At 40.4% G+C, this 17,765-nt stretch overlaps 1 protein-coding gene across 1 annotated transcript in view; it reads left to right on the top strand.

The window, feature by feature from the left end:
- Nucleotides 1-15,766, top strand: part of INO80 (INO80 complex ATPase subunit) — a 125,102-nt gene extending 109,336 nt beyond the window's left edge. The window contains exons 29-36 of the mRNA XM_045015832.1: nucleotides 2,566-2,638; nucleotides 7,349-7,507; nucleotides 8,730-8,832; nucleotides 9,407-9,495; nucleotides 10,403-10,558; nucleotides 11,676-11,835; nucleotides 12,680-12,895; nucleotides 13,697-15,766. Coding sequence (XP_044871767.1) covers nucleotides 2,566-2,638; nucleotides 7,349-7,507; nucleotides 8,730-8,832; nucleotides 9,407-9,495; nucleotides 10,403-10,558; nucleotides 11,676-11,835; nucleotides 12,680-12,895; nucleotides 13,697-13,911 — 1,171 coding nt within the window. The 3' untranslated portion in view covers nucleotides 13,912-15,766. The remainder of the gene's footprint in view (nucleotides 1-2,565; nucleotides 2,639-7,348; nucleotides 7,508-8,729; nucleotides 8,833-9,406; nucleotides 9,496-10,402; nucleotides 10,559-11,675; nucleotides 11,836-12,679; nucleotides 12,896-13,696) is intronic.
- Nucleotides 15,767-17,765: the final 1,999 nt, after the last annotated feature.

The following is a 17,765-nucleotide window of genomic DNA, read 5'->3' as shown; positions in this document are numbered from 1 at the left end:
TGATTGACCAGTGAAGTTTAGCTAACATCACGGAAGTTCTATGCTTTTTATTTTTGTTTGTTTGTTTTTAATTTCAAGTTAACCCTGATTAACTGCAAGTCTTGCTGAACATGTGACACCTTCAAATACATGGCATTTGGTTAACCAGGATTTCTAGTCCTGTGGCGCTTAGGAGCGCTATAAGGCTGAAACTAAGCTTCTGTGAAATACAGTAGCACAAAGCAACTCTACAGTACCAGAAAATCTGTCCTTACTTGTCTTGAATATGGACTTGTCTATAGAGAATCCCAGTGGGAATGAAATGGTGGTATGTGGTGTACTATATGTTCTGTGGAGTGACATTCTGATGAGCTTTTGAAATAGGCCTCAGTCTCTTAAGTGCAGTATGTTTCATAGAAGGGCAAAATAAATAAACTATGTAGTCTCTTAGGCAGTAGGCTCTACTTAACAATTTTGATGTTAAGTTATAGGAACTGAGTTATGTAGGGCCAGTCCATTGTAATGAAGCAAAGTTTCTAAACCAGCCCTCTTAGGTTACACTAGCACGAAAAGAAGGGATATGGAGTCTGTCTCATCTTATTACAGGGTTACATATTGTTGCAAACTTCATCTCCGTCAATGCATATTATACCCACTATCTGTATTTGTTTACTAACTCAAGTTCCCTCGTGTAGTCTTGGGATGTAACTTGCTAAGATGTTGCTATGACAAATAGTCCACAGTCTGAGATGATGTGATGTTTATTGGTAAAACAACCCTTGTGAATGAATTGTTAGCCATTAAGAACAAAATCACTATCCTTTCACAGCAATAGGATTTATAAAATACTGTTGTTTTCCATCTGCCAAGGGATAAAAATACAGGTTCTAGAGTACAGGATGGTCTTTGTGCTGGCCTTGTCAGAGTGGAATTGCAGTTTTGAAGGTGGAGCGGGATCTACATGTGAACTCTTGGGTTTTGAAAATAAAACCAAGCATCAATGCCTTTGAGGCAGAAGGACTTAGAGGGATTGTGTGCTATGTAGACACTATTGGGTAAGCTTACCTGAGCAGGAATATTTGAAAAGGGCAAACGTGTGCAAACCTTCAAGAAAAGTGAGATGAAAATACAATACCTAATATTTAATTGATTCTTGCAGTCAAAACAGGTTTCCAACTGGTTGTGATCTCCTCTCTAGAATTTGAACACTTCTTCCTGTAAGAAGTTCAGCAAATTATTTTTATTAATGAATAGAACATCTGTCAAGAAAAGTAACCATTTCAGCTAGAAATCCCTTTGATATAGAGGTCAGCCAGTCTAAACAAGAATTCCTTTAAAAAGCTATCTAAATTCCCCTTGTGCAGTATTTATTTGTGAGGAATAAGTCCAGGAAAAAGTCTGACTGAGTCTAAAGGCTGTTCTGCAGGATACCCTGCAGAACACTGTTAACACACAACTATAGAACTACGATACATTCATAAGGTCTATAGTAAAATCCTCCCTTTTCCCTTCCCTCTGACATTTCCAGAAAAGGATACTTGGACCTTTCAAAACTGCAGAGTTCATGCATCGTCCTGTTATTGATATCACATAAATAGTCATTCAGCTTCAAAATATTTTACAATAATTCACTACTAGCCCCACGACATTTTGCGAAATAGATAAATAATGTTATCTGCATTTTACAGGTAAGGAAAATGAAGAAAACAGACTGTAGTTTGTAGCTCAAGGTCAGTGTCACAGCTAGGGCCAGAATTCAGGAGTTCTTAGATCCTAGACTTACGCTCAGGCGATAAGATCTTGCCCTTTTCTGTCATGCTGCTATAACAGTATAAGCCAAGACAGCTGGAAAATCAGATAGTTCCTTTTATTAAAAAATAAAATAAAATTGTTGGGACCTCAAAGAAAACATTCAGTTTAGGAACAATTTTTTATCTATGTAATATTGCATCCGAAGAAGTGGGTATTCACCCATGAAAGCTCATGCTGCAAAACGTCTGTTAGTCTATAAGGTGCCACAGGATTCTTTGCTGCTTCTACAGAACCAGACTAACACGGCTACCGCTCTGATACGTAATATTTTCTGAATTCCTCTTCCTTTATTCTTTACCAATAGAGATTTATAGTTGGACAGGATCTTTTGTTTGAGTTCATCAGCTTCTGTTCATTTCGCCACTTGACATCCTAATCTTAGATTTACAGTTGGCTCTATGAAAATGTTTGTGAAACTACAGATCAGGAATCATGACTTCAGAGGGTGAATGAGTAAAATGGGCCAGATGAACACGTCCTATATTGTAATCAAGTATAAGAAGCCTCTACTATGTTTTTAAAAGAACATTCTGTTGTATGAATAGTTGCAGTCACAAGTGTCTTTAAGCATCACTGAACTATATTTTAACTCCCTTTCTTTCTCTCCCTCTCCACTTGCCCCTTTTTCTCAAACCATCCAATGGGATTTAGGTGCCTAAATACCTATAAAAACCTCCCCGGGGGGTTCTTTTCTAGCTTGTTATATAGTGTAATGTTTGTAATGATGACATCATAAACTAAGCAGATTTTTTTTTCTTCTCTTCCTGTCTGCAGGAATGATATCTTTGTGTTCCTGTTAAGCACAAGAGCTGGAGGATTGGGCATTAACCTCACAGCTGCAGATACGGTAGGTGGATAGCTTAGTATAGTAACACCAGATCTCAAGACCTATGTCTGTAGAAGGTTAAGCTAGCTTGCTGGTATTTTGGTTAATTTCAGTTGTAACTGTTCTCTTGTTTTATCCTGCCTTCACATATCCCAAACACCCTTTTCTCTCAAGCTTTTCCTACCTTTCATTTTTCTCTATTCTGTAGCAAAACTGATAGTCTTGTCTGTGTGAAACTCTGAGCTGTCTCAGCCATGTTTTTTTAAATACCACGATTCTTATCAAGAAACTGCATTATCTTATTGATTCCACTCATATCTGGGAAACAGTACTGCAGTTTGTGGTATGTTGGAGAAATAAAGGAACAGTTTGTAGACAATTGCAGACCTACAGCATTGGCTCTATGAGATCTTGGAGACAATCCTACCCCTAAGAGTTTTTAATGTCCGCTTTATGGGTGAACCTGGAATGTAACTGAATGACACTGGGAACTTACAAATAGCAGATAATACATTTTCACAATGGATTGTATTTTACTACTGGACAATTTAAACTTAAGCTTCAGTAGTAAAGGAATATGGTAACCTGCCTCAGCAAAATGATTACAGCACTGTCCACTTTGAAAGCATTTGTGAAGTCAGAGAATGGACAGAGCAGCCAATAAGCCAGGCTGTAGTACTTGTTGAATCTGTCAGTAGATTAGTACAACTCTGGCAATCCAATGTAAGAATAACGGGTCAACTTTCCATTTCATGTCTACACCATATCAGATCGCTGTATATGAACTGCTGCTGGATCACTTTTAGGACTTCAAAATTGGCAGTAGTTGAGTTTCAGTGGCCTTTTTTCTGAGATTATAAAAATTAGTTCAATAAGCATGAACTGCTAAAAGAGAAGTAGAAAAGAAGAGACATAATGTTGGCATTCAAGAGGGCATAGTCTGAGTATCTTCTAAAAGGTGCTATGCAACTTGCATGATAAATCAAAGAAAATGGAATTATTGCTGGAGCTTTTTCCCACCAAATGTATGAATCTTGCCAAAATCCCATCACCCAGCTGAGGTTAATAGGATAAAAAAAGAATGTGCAATAAGTAAACAGAGAAATAAGCACAGCAGTCACGTTAATTAACACAGTGAGCACACTTTGAGCCTTCCGAGCAAATGCTGGCTGTACAGCATTTTTTCGGTGAAATACATTAAAAACTTGTTTTGGTGTTTGTCTTTTGTTTATTCTTTCAGTCTGATAAACTCAAGTTTTAGTCTCAAATGGATACTTTAGTAAATAATGCATGGAATTGAAATCTATTAAATTAAAGGCATTACATTTAAAATGGATGGAAGGAACTATATTTTAATTAACCAGTGGAATTTGCTGCTACAGGATCTTAAGTTTCCAAAAAAAGGTGACACTTTTAAAAAATATGAATAAGAACACAACTATAAATTACTGAGGGTAAGAACTACAAAGATTTCCTACCCTAATGCTTCAGAAGATCAGGTCGCCACCAGCCAAGGTCAGGAAAACATTTCTCCTTCCACTTACCCATGGTATAATAATGCACAATTATCTAGGTGAATTGCAGGGGAGAGGTATCTTCTGTTGAAGCATCTGTCATTAACTACTGAGACAGGATACCGGACCATATGAATCATTGATCTATTCCAATGCTTGTAATCTTTTTAGTTTGTGTATGCTTAGATTTGACAGCAAGTGAGACTGTGGCTCTTGGTCTCAGAAAGGCAGCAGGCTTCTGAGCCTAAAATCTCCATACCCTCCCCTTTTCAACCAGTCTGTCCCCATTTGCAGCCTCTTAAAGAAATGAGAACAAAGCAAGCAGCCACAGGGTGACCTGTACAAACAAAGATGGATAGATGTCAGACACTTTCACATTGTTTGGTATAACCAATATAGTTCTTAATTTGGGGTATTTTGAACTGGAATTTTGAGATTTATAAGTAGATATGGATATGATTTTTTGTCATGGTAAAATTAAGCAAAAATCTTGGAACAGTGACAGTAAAAAAGTATAAAATCAGGGTATGGTGCTGGAGGAGGCCAAAGCCCGAGGGGGGTGGGGGCACTGATAGCCTGAGCCCCACCACCACTGCTGGGGGCTGACAGTCTGAGCCCCACTGCCGCCTGGAACTGAGTCTGAGCCAAAGAAGTCACGGAGGTCTGTTAAAGTCATAGAATCTGTGACCTCCATGACCAAATTGTATCTTTGCTGATAGAGACTACTCTCTTGCTACGGTTATAGTGTTCTTCTAAAACATGAAAGGGCTTGCACTGTGAAATTAAGAATGATTGACCTAGATTTTCTGCAACTTTATTCTGTTACACGAAGGATTTATTTGGGAGATTCCAAAGTTGCATATTTCAAAGGCCAAAGAAGAGGCTGTATATCAACAGAAGCACAAAGAGCTTCACATGACATGAAAAGGAGGAGTTCTTGCCTGCTTTTATTGAGTCCATTTAATCTGCTTTTCTTTTGGGTTTATTGAAGATACTGTCTTCTGAATTTGAATTAGGGCAACTATATTTTGATATACTAAACACTTGCTCTGAATAGTCATCTTTACTCCTCTAAATGTACAAATCCATTTACCCTTTACATGTTGGTCAAATCTGCTCTGCTAATGGGATAATGGTAGCTTACTGCTAGTGTTGTGGGCAAACCTCAATAGGTAACTTTGTGCCAGATGTTTCTGCTCCCACCTAAGAGACAGACAGCTCAGGAGCTCTGGCTCGCTCCACTATTTTAAATCAAAAGCCTGGTGAAATTCTTCTAGTACTTTTTTTGTTTTCTTTTGTTTTCTCTCACCACCTTCCACTACAGCACAGAGTTGTTTTCTCTATCTAGAGAACTCGGCAACTAGCTGGTGCAAGAGGATGGCACAAGCAGAAAGTGCACAGTGCAGGGGACCTCTTCTTCTAGAGACCAAAATATCTCTTGTACTCTTAGGTACCCCATATTTATGGGGCTCTGCATAACCTTAAATATGTTGCATCCCTGTAACATCTTTGGCCTCTAGATAGGGGCCAAACTCTTCAACAACAGAAAGCCATATGACCCGCGTCAGCCCCCAAACCTGACATTCATGAAGAAACCATTGCTCCCAGATTCAGCATGGCTCTCAAGTCAGCATCAGAAGACCAACAGCAGTACATGCACTTTGCAAAGAAAAACAAGAAGACTGGCAAGCAAGACAGGCCTTCCTCCTACAAGAGAAAATTATTTTGGAGCTCCTCTCTTGTAGTAGATATATGGGGAAGCAAACCTTCCACTTCCGTACCAGCAGTGACTGACTTGGTCAGCATTTCTGGTCTTCCTGTTCCTGTGCAAGAACTCTTCCAACACCTCTCTCCCCCAGCCAGCGCAGTTGGATGGTAATATTAATGGGTCAGAGGGTGGGCACTGCCCCTACAAGATAAGGGTCACATGTGAGGCCCCATCAACCAACAATTATATTAAAAAAAGGAAAGAGTAACTTTTAAATGACCAAAAAGAAAGCAGTTAAAATCACTGCTCTTTCATATCAGAGTTCACCAGTACTTTTCTTTTGAATGGGATGCATAAAAATCTAATAAGACGGAGGGATAGCAAAGAAAACCCTCAGGCAATTCCTTCATGAAGTCAGAATCCTCCTTGGATACTTTGCCCCATGAGATTGGGAGTTTTCGAGTTAGGAGAAATCAGAAGCTGGCTCCCAGGTTAGGTCATTTGCCCACAAATTCTTCAATACCATGGGGAAATAGGTGATCCTAGCACTCAGCCTGCATCAGATTCCTGATTACAGCAAGGGAGAATGGAAACCCTCCATGCAGAAAAGGATTCCAGTATAAATTCAGAAAACAGCCAGGACTCTTCTTGTATGTGACAGCATTAATGAGGTAATTGGATAAGAACAAGACCAGTCCATGAAAGATAGACACCTCAACAGACCATTTATGAAGCAGTAAGGATTCTAAAAGAAGAATCAATTTCATATGGAAGTGCCTTAAACTGAAAAGCTGTTGTAGCAGTAGGGTTGAAAAACCAACCACCTGAGACTTTTTTATCTGAAGAAAAATAGGAGAGCTTCTGCAGTCTTGCATAAGCTATCTTAGTTCTGGGTTTCCTTAACGTTTGGAGTTCTTCACTTTTCAATCTTAATGTTTTTTTAATTTCTGTTTTGTATAGTATATGTATGTAAAGTATTTTGGGATAAAAATGGAATGTAAATTTAAGATGGCAGTTGATGTTTGTGATAGGAGCACCAAAAGATATTTTTTTTCTGATTTGAGAGAAGAAATTGGTCTTGTACAGAAACCCTTTACATGAACTGCTCACTTAGAATGAATTTTTGCAAGCAAATCATACAGCCTCTAAAAATGTATTTTATAATATAGATTGTCTCAAGCAACGCTTATTTTTTGCATTGTAATAAACTTCAGAATTCTGTTCAGCCAAGCAAAATATGTCAAGGTAGATAGGACTTCCTCAGTTGTTCCATAGGATTCCAAACACTAATGGTAAACAGCAGTTTGGAAGCACCTGAAGTGCAGTGCAAAGGATTTTACAATCCTGTACCATGGAAAGCTTTGTGGAACTTTAGTCTGCAGTTAGCAAGTATAGCAGACTAAAGTCCCCACAGTGGCAGGTTCTTTTCTTTTCTCAATACATACATCTAAATCCAAAGTGTTCTAGCCATTTTAACCCTATCTGTGCTTCTCTGATGTTCCTATGCAGGTAATTTTCTACGACAGTGACTGGAATCCAACAGTGGACCAGCAGGCCATGGACCGGGCACACAGACTGGGTCAGACAAAACAGGTCACTGTGTACCGGTTGATCTGTAAAGGCACCATTGAGGAGCGCATCTTGCAGAGAGCAAAAGAGAAGAGTGAGGTAGGAATGAAGAAGCCATCTGGAACAAGAGTGGGGTAGAGTGGATAGCAGAGAGTTCAGCTGTGGAATTGCTATGAGAAGTAGAATAGTCTCTTCAGACATAAAGAGAGAGACCCATATGGGTATCTCTATGCTAAAGGGGAAAAAAATAGTATCCATATTATAACAGGGTAGCTGCTCTGTTCTTGCTGAAAATACCTGAGCCCAGTTTAAACTAAAGCTTACGCTGTTGTTAATCTAGAGATTCCAGTTTTTCTGGTGTAGACAAACCATCATGGCACACCAACCACTAGATTCTACAAAACTAAACCACTCTGCCTACAATTTCAAATATGTGATCTTATCAAATATGTGTAGAATTTTTTCAGAAAGTTTTGACGAAAACCAGACAGGGTCTATTTAAGATATGAAGGTTCACAAAAGTGCTCAACATCTTGCAGAATCAAGCAGTAAATGCTTCAAAACCTTGAGCCTCACAACACCTTCAGGGAGCACATCTATACTTGCAAAAATTGAGTGCACAATTAACCATTGTTAGTGGTAGCAGCATCGAAAGTTGTATTGCAGACAGGGCTTAGGAATTATACCATCTTTCCTCTGGATTAGACTTTGACTACATTAGAGCCTTCAATCAGCTGTGCATTGGTTGGTTGTATTGCAGCAACTGATGCACCGCTAATTGAGTGCATCCACATTGCCCACCCTGAATTAGTGTATGTTTCCCCTTTGCATGCAGATTAGGGCTGCCTAACACCGAGTGGGTTGGGAGGTGGCTGTCATCTTTGACAGTTGACAAATACTCCTGATCTTTTTATACTATAGCTTCCACGGTTATTACCACCCGTGATGACTTGTGCATTTGATTTTTGTCAGTGTAGATCCACCAAGAGAGGTTAAGGGACTTGGTCATGTCCACACATTGAATCGTTGTCAAATCTAGGGTTTAGAACCCAGGCCTCCTAAAACCCTAAACCGCACAGCCTCCCATGTAAGTCACTTGAAAAATAGGGATAGTAATACCTACCTCACAGGGAGGCTGAGGATTATTAATATTTGTTCGGTACTGGGTTAAATTCTGCTGTTGGGTTTATCAGGATAGAATAATCATAACTTTTTTTCCTGACTTTCACCATTTTAACTAGCACCTTTTCCTGGTTAGTATTTAGTAAAGAGAAAAGAAAATAGCTCATGGTTTCTCTGTTTATATTTTTTTTACTTTTAGATCCAGCGGATGGTGATTTCAGGTGGCAATTTCAAACCAGACACCTTGAAACCCAAAGAAGTGGTCAGCCTTCTGCTGGATGATGAGGAACTCGAGAAGAAATGTATGTGCAGTGCACATTGTTCTCCTTCTGTCCTGTGCTTCACTGGTTTAGAAATCTTTCCTCTCAACCCCTACAAACACATGCGCTGTAGATAACCCCTTCTGTTTCCTGGCTTATTTTGTGTCACTAATTGTTTTTAGGTCAAGCTGGTTTCATATCACTATTGAGTGAAATGCGTGTGAGATATGTGATGGTGCAGTATAAAGTTTTTAATGTCGCTTTTTTAGGATCACCACATTATTCATGAATGACAAAGCTTTGGCCAAATAAATGCAAATAAGAACTTTATATTTCAGCACACATTTGGATGTACAATGTAGATGCACATTTTGATACCACTTGAGAGAAGAATTTCCCAATGAGACTTTTACTTTTCTGATTTCAGGGAGTTTGAATCTAGCATTACTCTTTAGGGACTTTCAGTGTGTTAGTGTAATATTGCTAGGTTTTATCCAGGGCTTTTTCTAGAACCGGAGTCTTTTTTGTAAGGTAAATAATATTTATAGAGGGATAAGAAATAGCTTTGAGAAACTGATTCTTACATTATGCTTTTGCTACCTTTGTTTCCTGACAGTGCGTCAGCGTCAGGAGGAGAAGCGGCAGCAGGAGGAGACAAATCGTGTGAAAGAGCGTAAACGAAAGAGGGAGAAGTATGCTGAAAAGGTACTTTGATGCAAGATTGTTGTGGGGAAGAGTCTGAAAGGCTTTAAGCAGGGGTTCTCACACTATTACATAGTATGGCCCAAGTTTTAATACAAAAATGGTTTCATGGACATCCTCTTCTCCCATTCCCTATTAGGTAACAACCCTGTGGCAACTACAGCAATTGCTTACATATAAAAGTAATATTAGGAAAATATGTAATGTATCTTTTACTTGTATCTTTATCTGTCTTTTAATGCAACTTGCAGCTTGGAAATAATGAAGCGCTATGCGTGTATACAGCTCTTTGAACCACTAGTGATCACAGAGCAATTTGGAACCCCCTAGTTTAAAGAACTAAATGGCATAATACTTTTCTGTTTTCATAGTTCATAAATCAGAGGTTTACTGATGCTGTCATCTTATCAGATTTTGTTCTGGGAGTGTATAAATGGAATGTAAATTCAATACCCGATACCAGTAAAATCTCACTATCTGAATGGCTTAATGAGAGGGGAAACAGAAATTTGTGAAATCAGAATTTCATTTTCTGGCTATTTGGATTTGCATAGTCTGAATTTAAGATATTGGAATTTGGATAATCAGAGTTTATAAGAAAGCATTTCATGCTCACTTTTTAAAAAAAATTGAAATAAAAATCCTCTAACTCTTCAGTAGCGGAAATGCTGATACCTCATTCAAGCCATATTAAAAAACCTTACTAAATCTAATGTACGAACTCCTGGTGCATCTGGTGCCATGTCCTCCAAAAAAAAAATCCGAACACACCTTATTGGTAAATGCCATGCATGGCCTTTATCTTGTTATATTGCACTGGATGGTGGGCTTCCCAGTTTACTTGCACCATTTCTTCTTCCTTAATGTGTTTTCAATCCTTGTATTACTGGTTTGTTTTGCTTATCTGCAGAAGAAAAAGGAAGATGAGTTGGATGGCAAGAGAAGGAAAGAGGGCATGAATCTGGTGATCCCATTTGTTCCATCTGCTGATAACTCCAACCTTTCTGCTGATGGGGATGACTCATTCATTAGTGTAGACTCTGCCATGCCCAGCCCCTTCAGTGAGGTGAGACTGTCTTTAAACCATCTCCCATGCCACCTTAGTCTCGTGGTCTTTAGGACTCTTGCTTTCTGCTCTCAAGCTAGAGTGGAACCCGTGTACTGTTAGGGAACCAGAGATGGCTTAACCTAATATTGACCCATGAGTTCAAACCAGTCTATCTAAAATAATCTTCCCCTTCCACTGCTCTGATGATCTCATCATTGTCTCTTTCACTGACTTTGTCTTTTTCTACATCAAGCCCTTCCTCTTTACCTTCAGACTCTGCATAGCTCCACTCCTGCCTGCATTCCAGCTTGTTTCCTCCTACTCTCCCCTTCCTCATCTTTATGTTCTCTTCACATTTGTGACTTTGTGCCTTTTTTCTTATCACCACTTCCCATGCCTGGAACAGTCTCTCTTCTTGTGAACCAAGCAACTTCCCTCTCTTCCTTCAAACACCTCCTCAAAGCTCAGTTTTTGTGAAATCATCTATCACTAGTCTCTCCTAGAGCTCTTTCTTCTCCCTCATGTGTTTCTGGTCCTTAATTGTTGTGTTCTCTAATTTAAACAGACATACCTCACAGCACAGATCTTGTCTTCCTTCATGTTTTTAAAGAGCCATGTTCTTCTAGAGTACTAAATACATATTGTTGTTTTTATACCAGGTTGAGTTAATTAAGATCCTTCCCTCATTACTAAAAGGTTTTGATTAGCAGTAGTGGTGGAGCAGAGAACAGGATTCTCAACCTTTCTCCTGAAGTGGGTGCTCTCTTGAGGGTAATCTTCATGGGAATCAACAAGGTTGAATGAAGAGGAAATAACGGTTCTCTTTGGATCTCTGCCAAATCCCTGAATCTCCCATTTTTAAAGTTAGCATGTATTTTAGTTCAAAATTGAACATTAAACATGGGCTGGGGAGAGAATTTAATTTTGCACTGTGTGTAAGTAGAGGACATGGTATGGTGAGACAGGATATATATCATGTTTCCTGTCTTGCACTGAGAGAGAGCCAGGGCTAGCTGCCATTTAATTGCCTGGGAGTAAAATGCTCTTTAATCTAGTTGCACCTTTTCTGAAGTTCTTAGCATGCTTTTACCCTTGCTGTAAACAAGCTGATGGGTTTTGTCGCTGTGCTGTCTAGATCTCCATCAGCAGTGAGTTGCATATGGGGTCTATCCCTCCAGATGAAAGTAGCAGTGACATGCTGGTGATTGTGGATGATCCAGCCTCTTCAGCACCACAGTCGAGGGCCACAAACTCTCCTGCTTCCATCACTGGTTCAGTCTCAGATACCATGAATGGTCAGTACTCTTCACTTACCCTAATACTTACAAGGACTAGTCAAGCCTGGACTTTGTATATCTACAGAGTATAGTTGTTTTACCCCCACTTTATGCCTGCCTTGTAGGATTTAGTGAGGGGTGAAAAGGTCTACGAAAAAGAGTTCCTTCTCATTATGAATTTTTGTCAGCTTTGACAGATAGTGTCATCTACTGACGTATTCAATCATCTATCATGCTTTACCATTCCCATGATATGTAATACAAGTGTGTTTTGTTCCTGTGATGCAAAGGTCCATTCCCCTTTTTGCAATGTGTACATATCAGCAAAGCTCACTGCTATTACTAGACAGCTGTGTAAAGAAGTAGACTCCTCCATAGGACCATTCAATTATATGTTTAAGCTTTTCCCTGATCTCACTGTGGAGCCCAGGGACAGGTTCTGTATTGCCTACCTTTTTGTTGTATGATTGAGCCAGCTGTAATTGCATGGCATTAGCTACCATAATTCTGTATTCCAAAATAATTATAGCCCTAGTTTTTGATGGGTTTCTTTACAGGTAGCAAATGGAAGAGCCAGAATATCTCCAAATAAGAGTGGTTTTTTTCCTGGGATATAAAGGAGAGTTCTCCCCTGGATTTAGGAGCGGGGCTCAGTAATGACAGCTAATTGGAGTTAGTGAGGTGTGACTAATGAGAGGAAATTGAGGAACAAAACTCGTGTATTTGTTTTTTCATGGGGGTTGACGGTTTAGTTACTAGCAGGCTGATGTAATGTCAGGTATGTGTGAAGTTGTATTTAACTCATGAGTCACCTTGTGTATTACAACAACTAATATTTTCATCTCCTCCTTCATTGTTTAAGGAATTTCAATCCAAGATACACCTGTCACAGGGAGAGGTAATTCAGGTAGAAGCCGGGGTCGCCCTAAAGGTTCAAGCAGTGGATCCAAAGGCACAGGGAAAGGCCGGAGCCGGAAATCAACAGCAGGAAGTGCAGCTGCAATGGCAGGTGCCAAAGCAGGGGCAGCAGCGGCCTCTGCGGCAGCATATGCAGCATACGGGTACAATGTGTCTAAAGGTAAGGGAGACTACTTACATAGAGCAAACTAAACGGTGTTTTGATGTAAGGCTGTTCAGACATCCTGCCAGGGAACAGGAATTGTATCATAGTATTTCTAGAGTCTTGTGTTCTTTCTCACTGCGATTCAGTCATGTAGCTGTACTGAATGGCATGTAATATGATGTCAGAAGATTGTGATAGTACAGCAAGTTCCACCACCCCAATGCAGGGGAAGTAAGAGATTGGGAGAACTACCTCTAACTCTCCTCTAGGTTTTTGCTCTTACATATTCTAGGCAGAAGTCTTGCTTGCCCTTGGATTATGTAGCACTTCATGCATTTCCTTCCTCTCTCAGTGAAATGGGATTTTGTTCAATCAGATTGGACAGCGCTGCTTACCACAGAAACATGACTATCGCTGTTCTTTGCGGTTGTCATGTAGTAGCTCTGTAGCTATAGCTGTAGAGCCAGAACTTCAGCTGTTTGATTTGACATAACTCTATTGAAATCAATTGGTGCTACAGTGATTCACACCTGCTGAGGACCAGGCCAAGTGGTGTGTACCAGATAGGCTATGGCTCCTTGTTAGACCTCTCTCCCTTATGTGGTCAACAGGCTCAGACAATTCATAAGCACGGGATGGTCAGTGAAAGCAAGTTGGATTAAAGAGCATGAATTAAGAGTCTGTTAATATATTCCTTTAATGTAAATGCAAGTCATAGAAGTTAAATTTTGTGTTGCTGACAAGCCACAGTGTGTGAATGGTGTGTTCATGTGGAATCTGTTTTTTTTTTTTTGTTCTTCTTTCCCCTGTTGCTAGGTATGTCTGCAAACAGCCCTCTCCAGACATCAATAATTCGGCCTGCTGGACTTGCAGACTTTGGACCTTCAAGCGCCTCTTCTCCTTTGAATTCCCCCTTGAGCAAAGGCAACAGTGTTTGTGGGACCCCAAAAAGCTTAAATGTGACCAGCACTATACCAGAAACCCCAGTTCGGAAACAAAGCAAAGGAGCCCACACCTCGGGTGGGCGGTAGTAAATTTGAGCCCTGGAGCTTACCTTAACCGTATTGGCTTTCAAAGTAGCCCACCTTGCCAGCAGAAGGCATGCAGATAAATGCCTGTTGCCATCCCACATGTCTGTGAAAAGAAAATCACAGCACAATGGGGATGGGTGGTTTACGTGAGCACTTTGATTATGTGTATCCAAAAAAATTACTTTTGCAGATTCTGTGAGGAGTATGGATAAGGAGTGGGGTTAACTGAGAATGTTTCAGATTAGTTTTTCAATTAAGATTTACTGATACATCCTACAAGCGTGCTGTGAGAGAGATCCTGCAGCTGTTTGTGTTTGTGAACACACCAGTGTACTGTCCTTCCTCTTCTTTCAGCTTCAGATGGAGTTCAGCTCCATTCTTATTCTAAGAAATCAATATCTGAACTCGGAGGGTATTCTATGAAGTCAGAGAAATCCTCTGCACTGAGGACCTGACAGTGCATTTGCGGGTGTGCCCATCCACGGGAGCTGGGTGGTTGAATAGTCTGGCTTCTCTAGTGTGAATCAGTAGTGAATCTAGGGATTCTATGAAGAATTATCTGAAGACCTTGATTTCAAGGCCATGGGAAAGAAATCTCACAGTTTCCAGGGTCTGGACTCTTGTCAGCACTATGCTTTTGAATCTGTTCTAAACATCTGGCAGGAGCTGGAACCACAGTTGGACAGAGTACGCCTATTTAGTGTTGCTACGTCTGCTTCACAGAGAGAAAGAAGCTGCAAGTAACTGGTTTACATTTCAAAGTCCAGGTCTGTTAGCATTGAGCATTCGCTATGTTGGATTTAACAATGATCTCTCTCAGTTTGAGCTATGCTGAGCTCTTAAAAGGTGTAGGAACCATCAGGCTCTGCTTGTGTTATGTTTCAAGAAAAGGGAATGCTGATGTGTAGGGGGAAGAAGTTCATTGCTATTCCTCTCATTGTGCAATAGCAGAACTTGCTGATGTTGCCTTTTGGGTACTGCAGCTTGCTATGCCACAAGGGGAGCAATGGGCAACTTTACTGAAACAAGGAGTGTGCCAGTCAACTCCCCAGGAAAAGTGAAGTCCCCCATTCCAAGCGCCTACACAGTATGTTCTTCCAGCATGTTTCCCATTTGTCAGTGATTGTCTCACACAGCGGCTTGGCTGAGTGCATTACAATGTGCAGGCACTAGTAGCCAAGCCCCATAAGACTTATAGAAGCCATTAAAGAGAACAGGAGTGCTGTCAGTGCCGCTCTGTGTCCTCATTCTCTCAGATTTCTCTTTCCCCATCCTAAATGCACAAACCTCTCTATAGCCCCTGACTTGGCTGTAAGTGTTGTCTGCATTGCACTGAGACATAGGTGGGGGGGGAGCAGTTCTCCTGTCAGGCTCATTGAAGTCAAATGGTTATACTACTGGGGCACTTTCATCCCTTGTGAGAGAAAGAGAAGCAAGCTATGAGTTACAGGTCTCTGCTGTGATAGCAGATGATTTTTTTTTTTTTCATCCCCAAACCCCTTGCCTGGCATCTCACGGTGTGAAGCAAGTGCTTCTTGTGGGCTCTGCCTCAAATTTGCACACCTGAAAATAGCAGAACTGAGTTTAGTTAGATTGATTTTTAAACAGATTTGTAGGGGATAATTGGGGGGGTGTCACTTAAATTAAATCATGAAGACTTCCCCCTTCCCCTCATATTCACATGTATATATGATATTTAGAGGGAATCAGAAAAATGCCAAGCCTTTTTTCTCTTTGAATGTGCTGTCTATTTTTATAACTGAACTTGTATATATGTATAAAAAGAGACACATCTTTCTTTTACTAATTGGAGAAGAAAATCTTAAATAAATGCAGTGAGATAATTTTATGTAAATCAGAGTCTCTGTGGTTTGTACTCGTGTAGCCATATGAATATGGGGAAGTGAGGTAGTGAGGTGTGTGGGAGTGCACATCTGTGGGGATGTGTAAGTGTGCGTAGGCTTTGGAATCAGGTGGTCTGTGTTCTACCCTCTGAGCAATAGCGCACTCTTAATTATTTTCCACTGTTGTTGTCCAATTAATTTACTGGATATGTACATTTTATATAACTAAGCAACCTACTATGTGCAGTGCAAAGAGAACATGTACAGTACATTACAGGATAGCAGATGGATTTATTCCAAGGAAGGTCGCAGATCTCGTGTCTGGAAAATGGTGGTTTAGTTCAACATGGTTGATTCCTTTTTCAGTGCTTCAGCCTATATAGTTATTCTGCTCCAATTTTCAAATGGAGTTGTCAAGGGCTTGTTTATATGCATTTTTTATTTTTAAACTGCTAGAAAGTTATGCCAGAGATTGAAATAATGCTATTGCAAGGTAAAGAAAATGGTTATCAGTATGAGCAGAACCTTGCGTATAGGAGGAGATTGCAAAGATTTATTATAATTTAATCTACAAAGGTTTAAAGTGAGGATACTAGATTTGATGTAGTCAAATTAATTTTTTTAAAAATTCTCAATGACCTGTCATGCTGTGTCAGGGAAGGTGATGGAAGCCTAATTGTTTGGGACATTTGAAGTAGACTGTGCAAACTCTAGAAGATGCATAGCAGGGAACAATTATCTATCTCCCTCCCTTCATAGGCAGGGAGATAAAAAGGATGACCTACACTAGGTCTATGCTACAGACCTATATCTGCATAACTACATCGCTCAGAGGTGTGAAAAATCCACACCCCTGAGTGACATAGTCATACCAACCTAAGCCCCAGAGTAGACAGCACTATGTTGGCAGGAGAGCTTCTCCACAGCTGCCATCTCTTGTGGAGGTAGATTAACTATGCCAATGGGAGAGCATAGGTATGTCTTCACTTAAAATGCTGCATCGGCGCAGCTGCACTTAAGTGTAGACCTGCCTGAAGACTCTTCCACCTCTCACTCCTGTGAAGGATTGTACTGAAAACTGATCAGTTCTTCTTTGTTATCATGTGTAATGTGAGAACAAGGGTACCCTTGATGAAGTTAGAGAGCAGTACGTTTAAAAGGAATTAAAATGGATGCTGTTTTATTCAAAGTACAGTTGACTTTTGGAATGCATTACTGCTGGAGATTATCAAGACAAATAGTGATGGGGCTTTTTTAAAAGGCAGCATAGTTTTTATGACTGTCCATTAACACTGGGCATTATATGCACAATACAAGAGAATATAATGGATATGCATAATGAAACCACTTGCTTTGAAGTGTCAGGTAGGAATTCTCATGGCCTCTTTACCCAGGTACTGTGTTGAACAATTGTCTTTCCTCTGAAGCATCAGATACTTGCCACTTCTGAAAACAAGGTACTGGACTAAATGACTTTATGGTCTGAGCTGGTATGGTAAATTGTGTGTCGACACATTTGTGAGACATTGGGGATTGTATATGTCCATCATGCTGTTTGAGTGTAGCATTTACCCCTTTATCCACTTATTGCTGTAAAACTATAAGTATAAATATTAACCACAGTTAACATTACTCTTTAGGATTTTAAAATCTTCATTTAAATCCCTTTAGCTGAGCTTTCTTTAGGCCAACGGTTCTCAAACTGTGGATCGGGACCCCAAAGTGGGTCGCAATCCCATTTTAATGGGGTCGCCAGGGCTGGCTTAGATTTGCTGGGGCCCAGGGTCGAAGCCTGAGCTCCACTGCCCGAGGCCAAAGCCAGAGGGCTTCAGTTCTGGGTGGCGGGGCCCAGGTTACAGGTCCCTACCTGGCGCTGAAGCCCTTGGGCTTCGGCTTTAGTCCTTCCCAGGGCAGTGGGGCTTGGGCTTTGCTCTCTCTCTCCCATCCCCTGCACCCCCCAGGGCAGGAGGGCTGAGCCAGTCTCAGGCTTTGGTCCCTTCTCCTGAGGTA

The sequence above is a fragment of the Mauremys mutica genome, chromosome 4, assembly GCF_020497125.1.
Source record: "Mauremys mutica isolate MM-2020 ecotype Southern chromosome 4, ASM2049712v1, whole genome shotgun sequence".
In the NCBI taxonomy this organism is placed as follows: domain Eukaryota; kingdom Metazoa; phylum Chordata; order Testudines; family Geoemydidae; genus Mauremys; species Mauremys mutica.
This window is presented reverse-complemented; position numbering and strand designations above follow the sequence as displayed.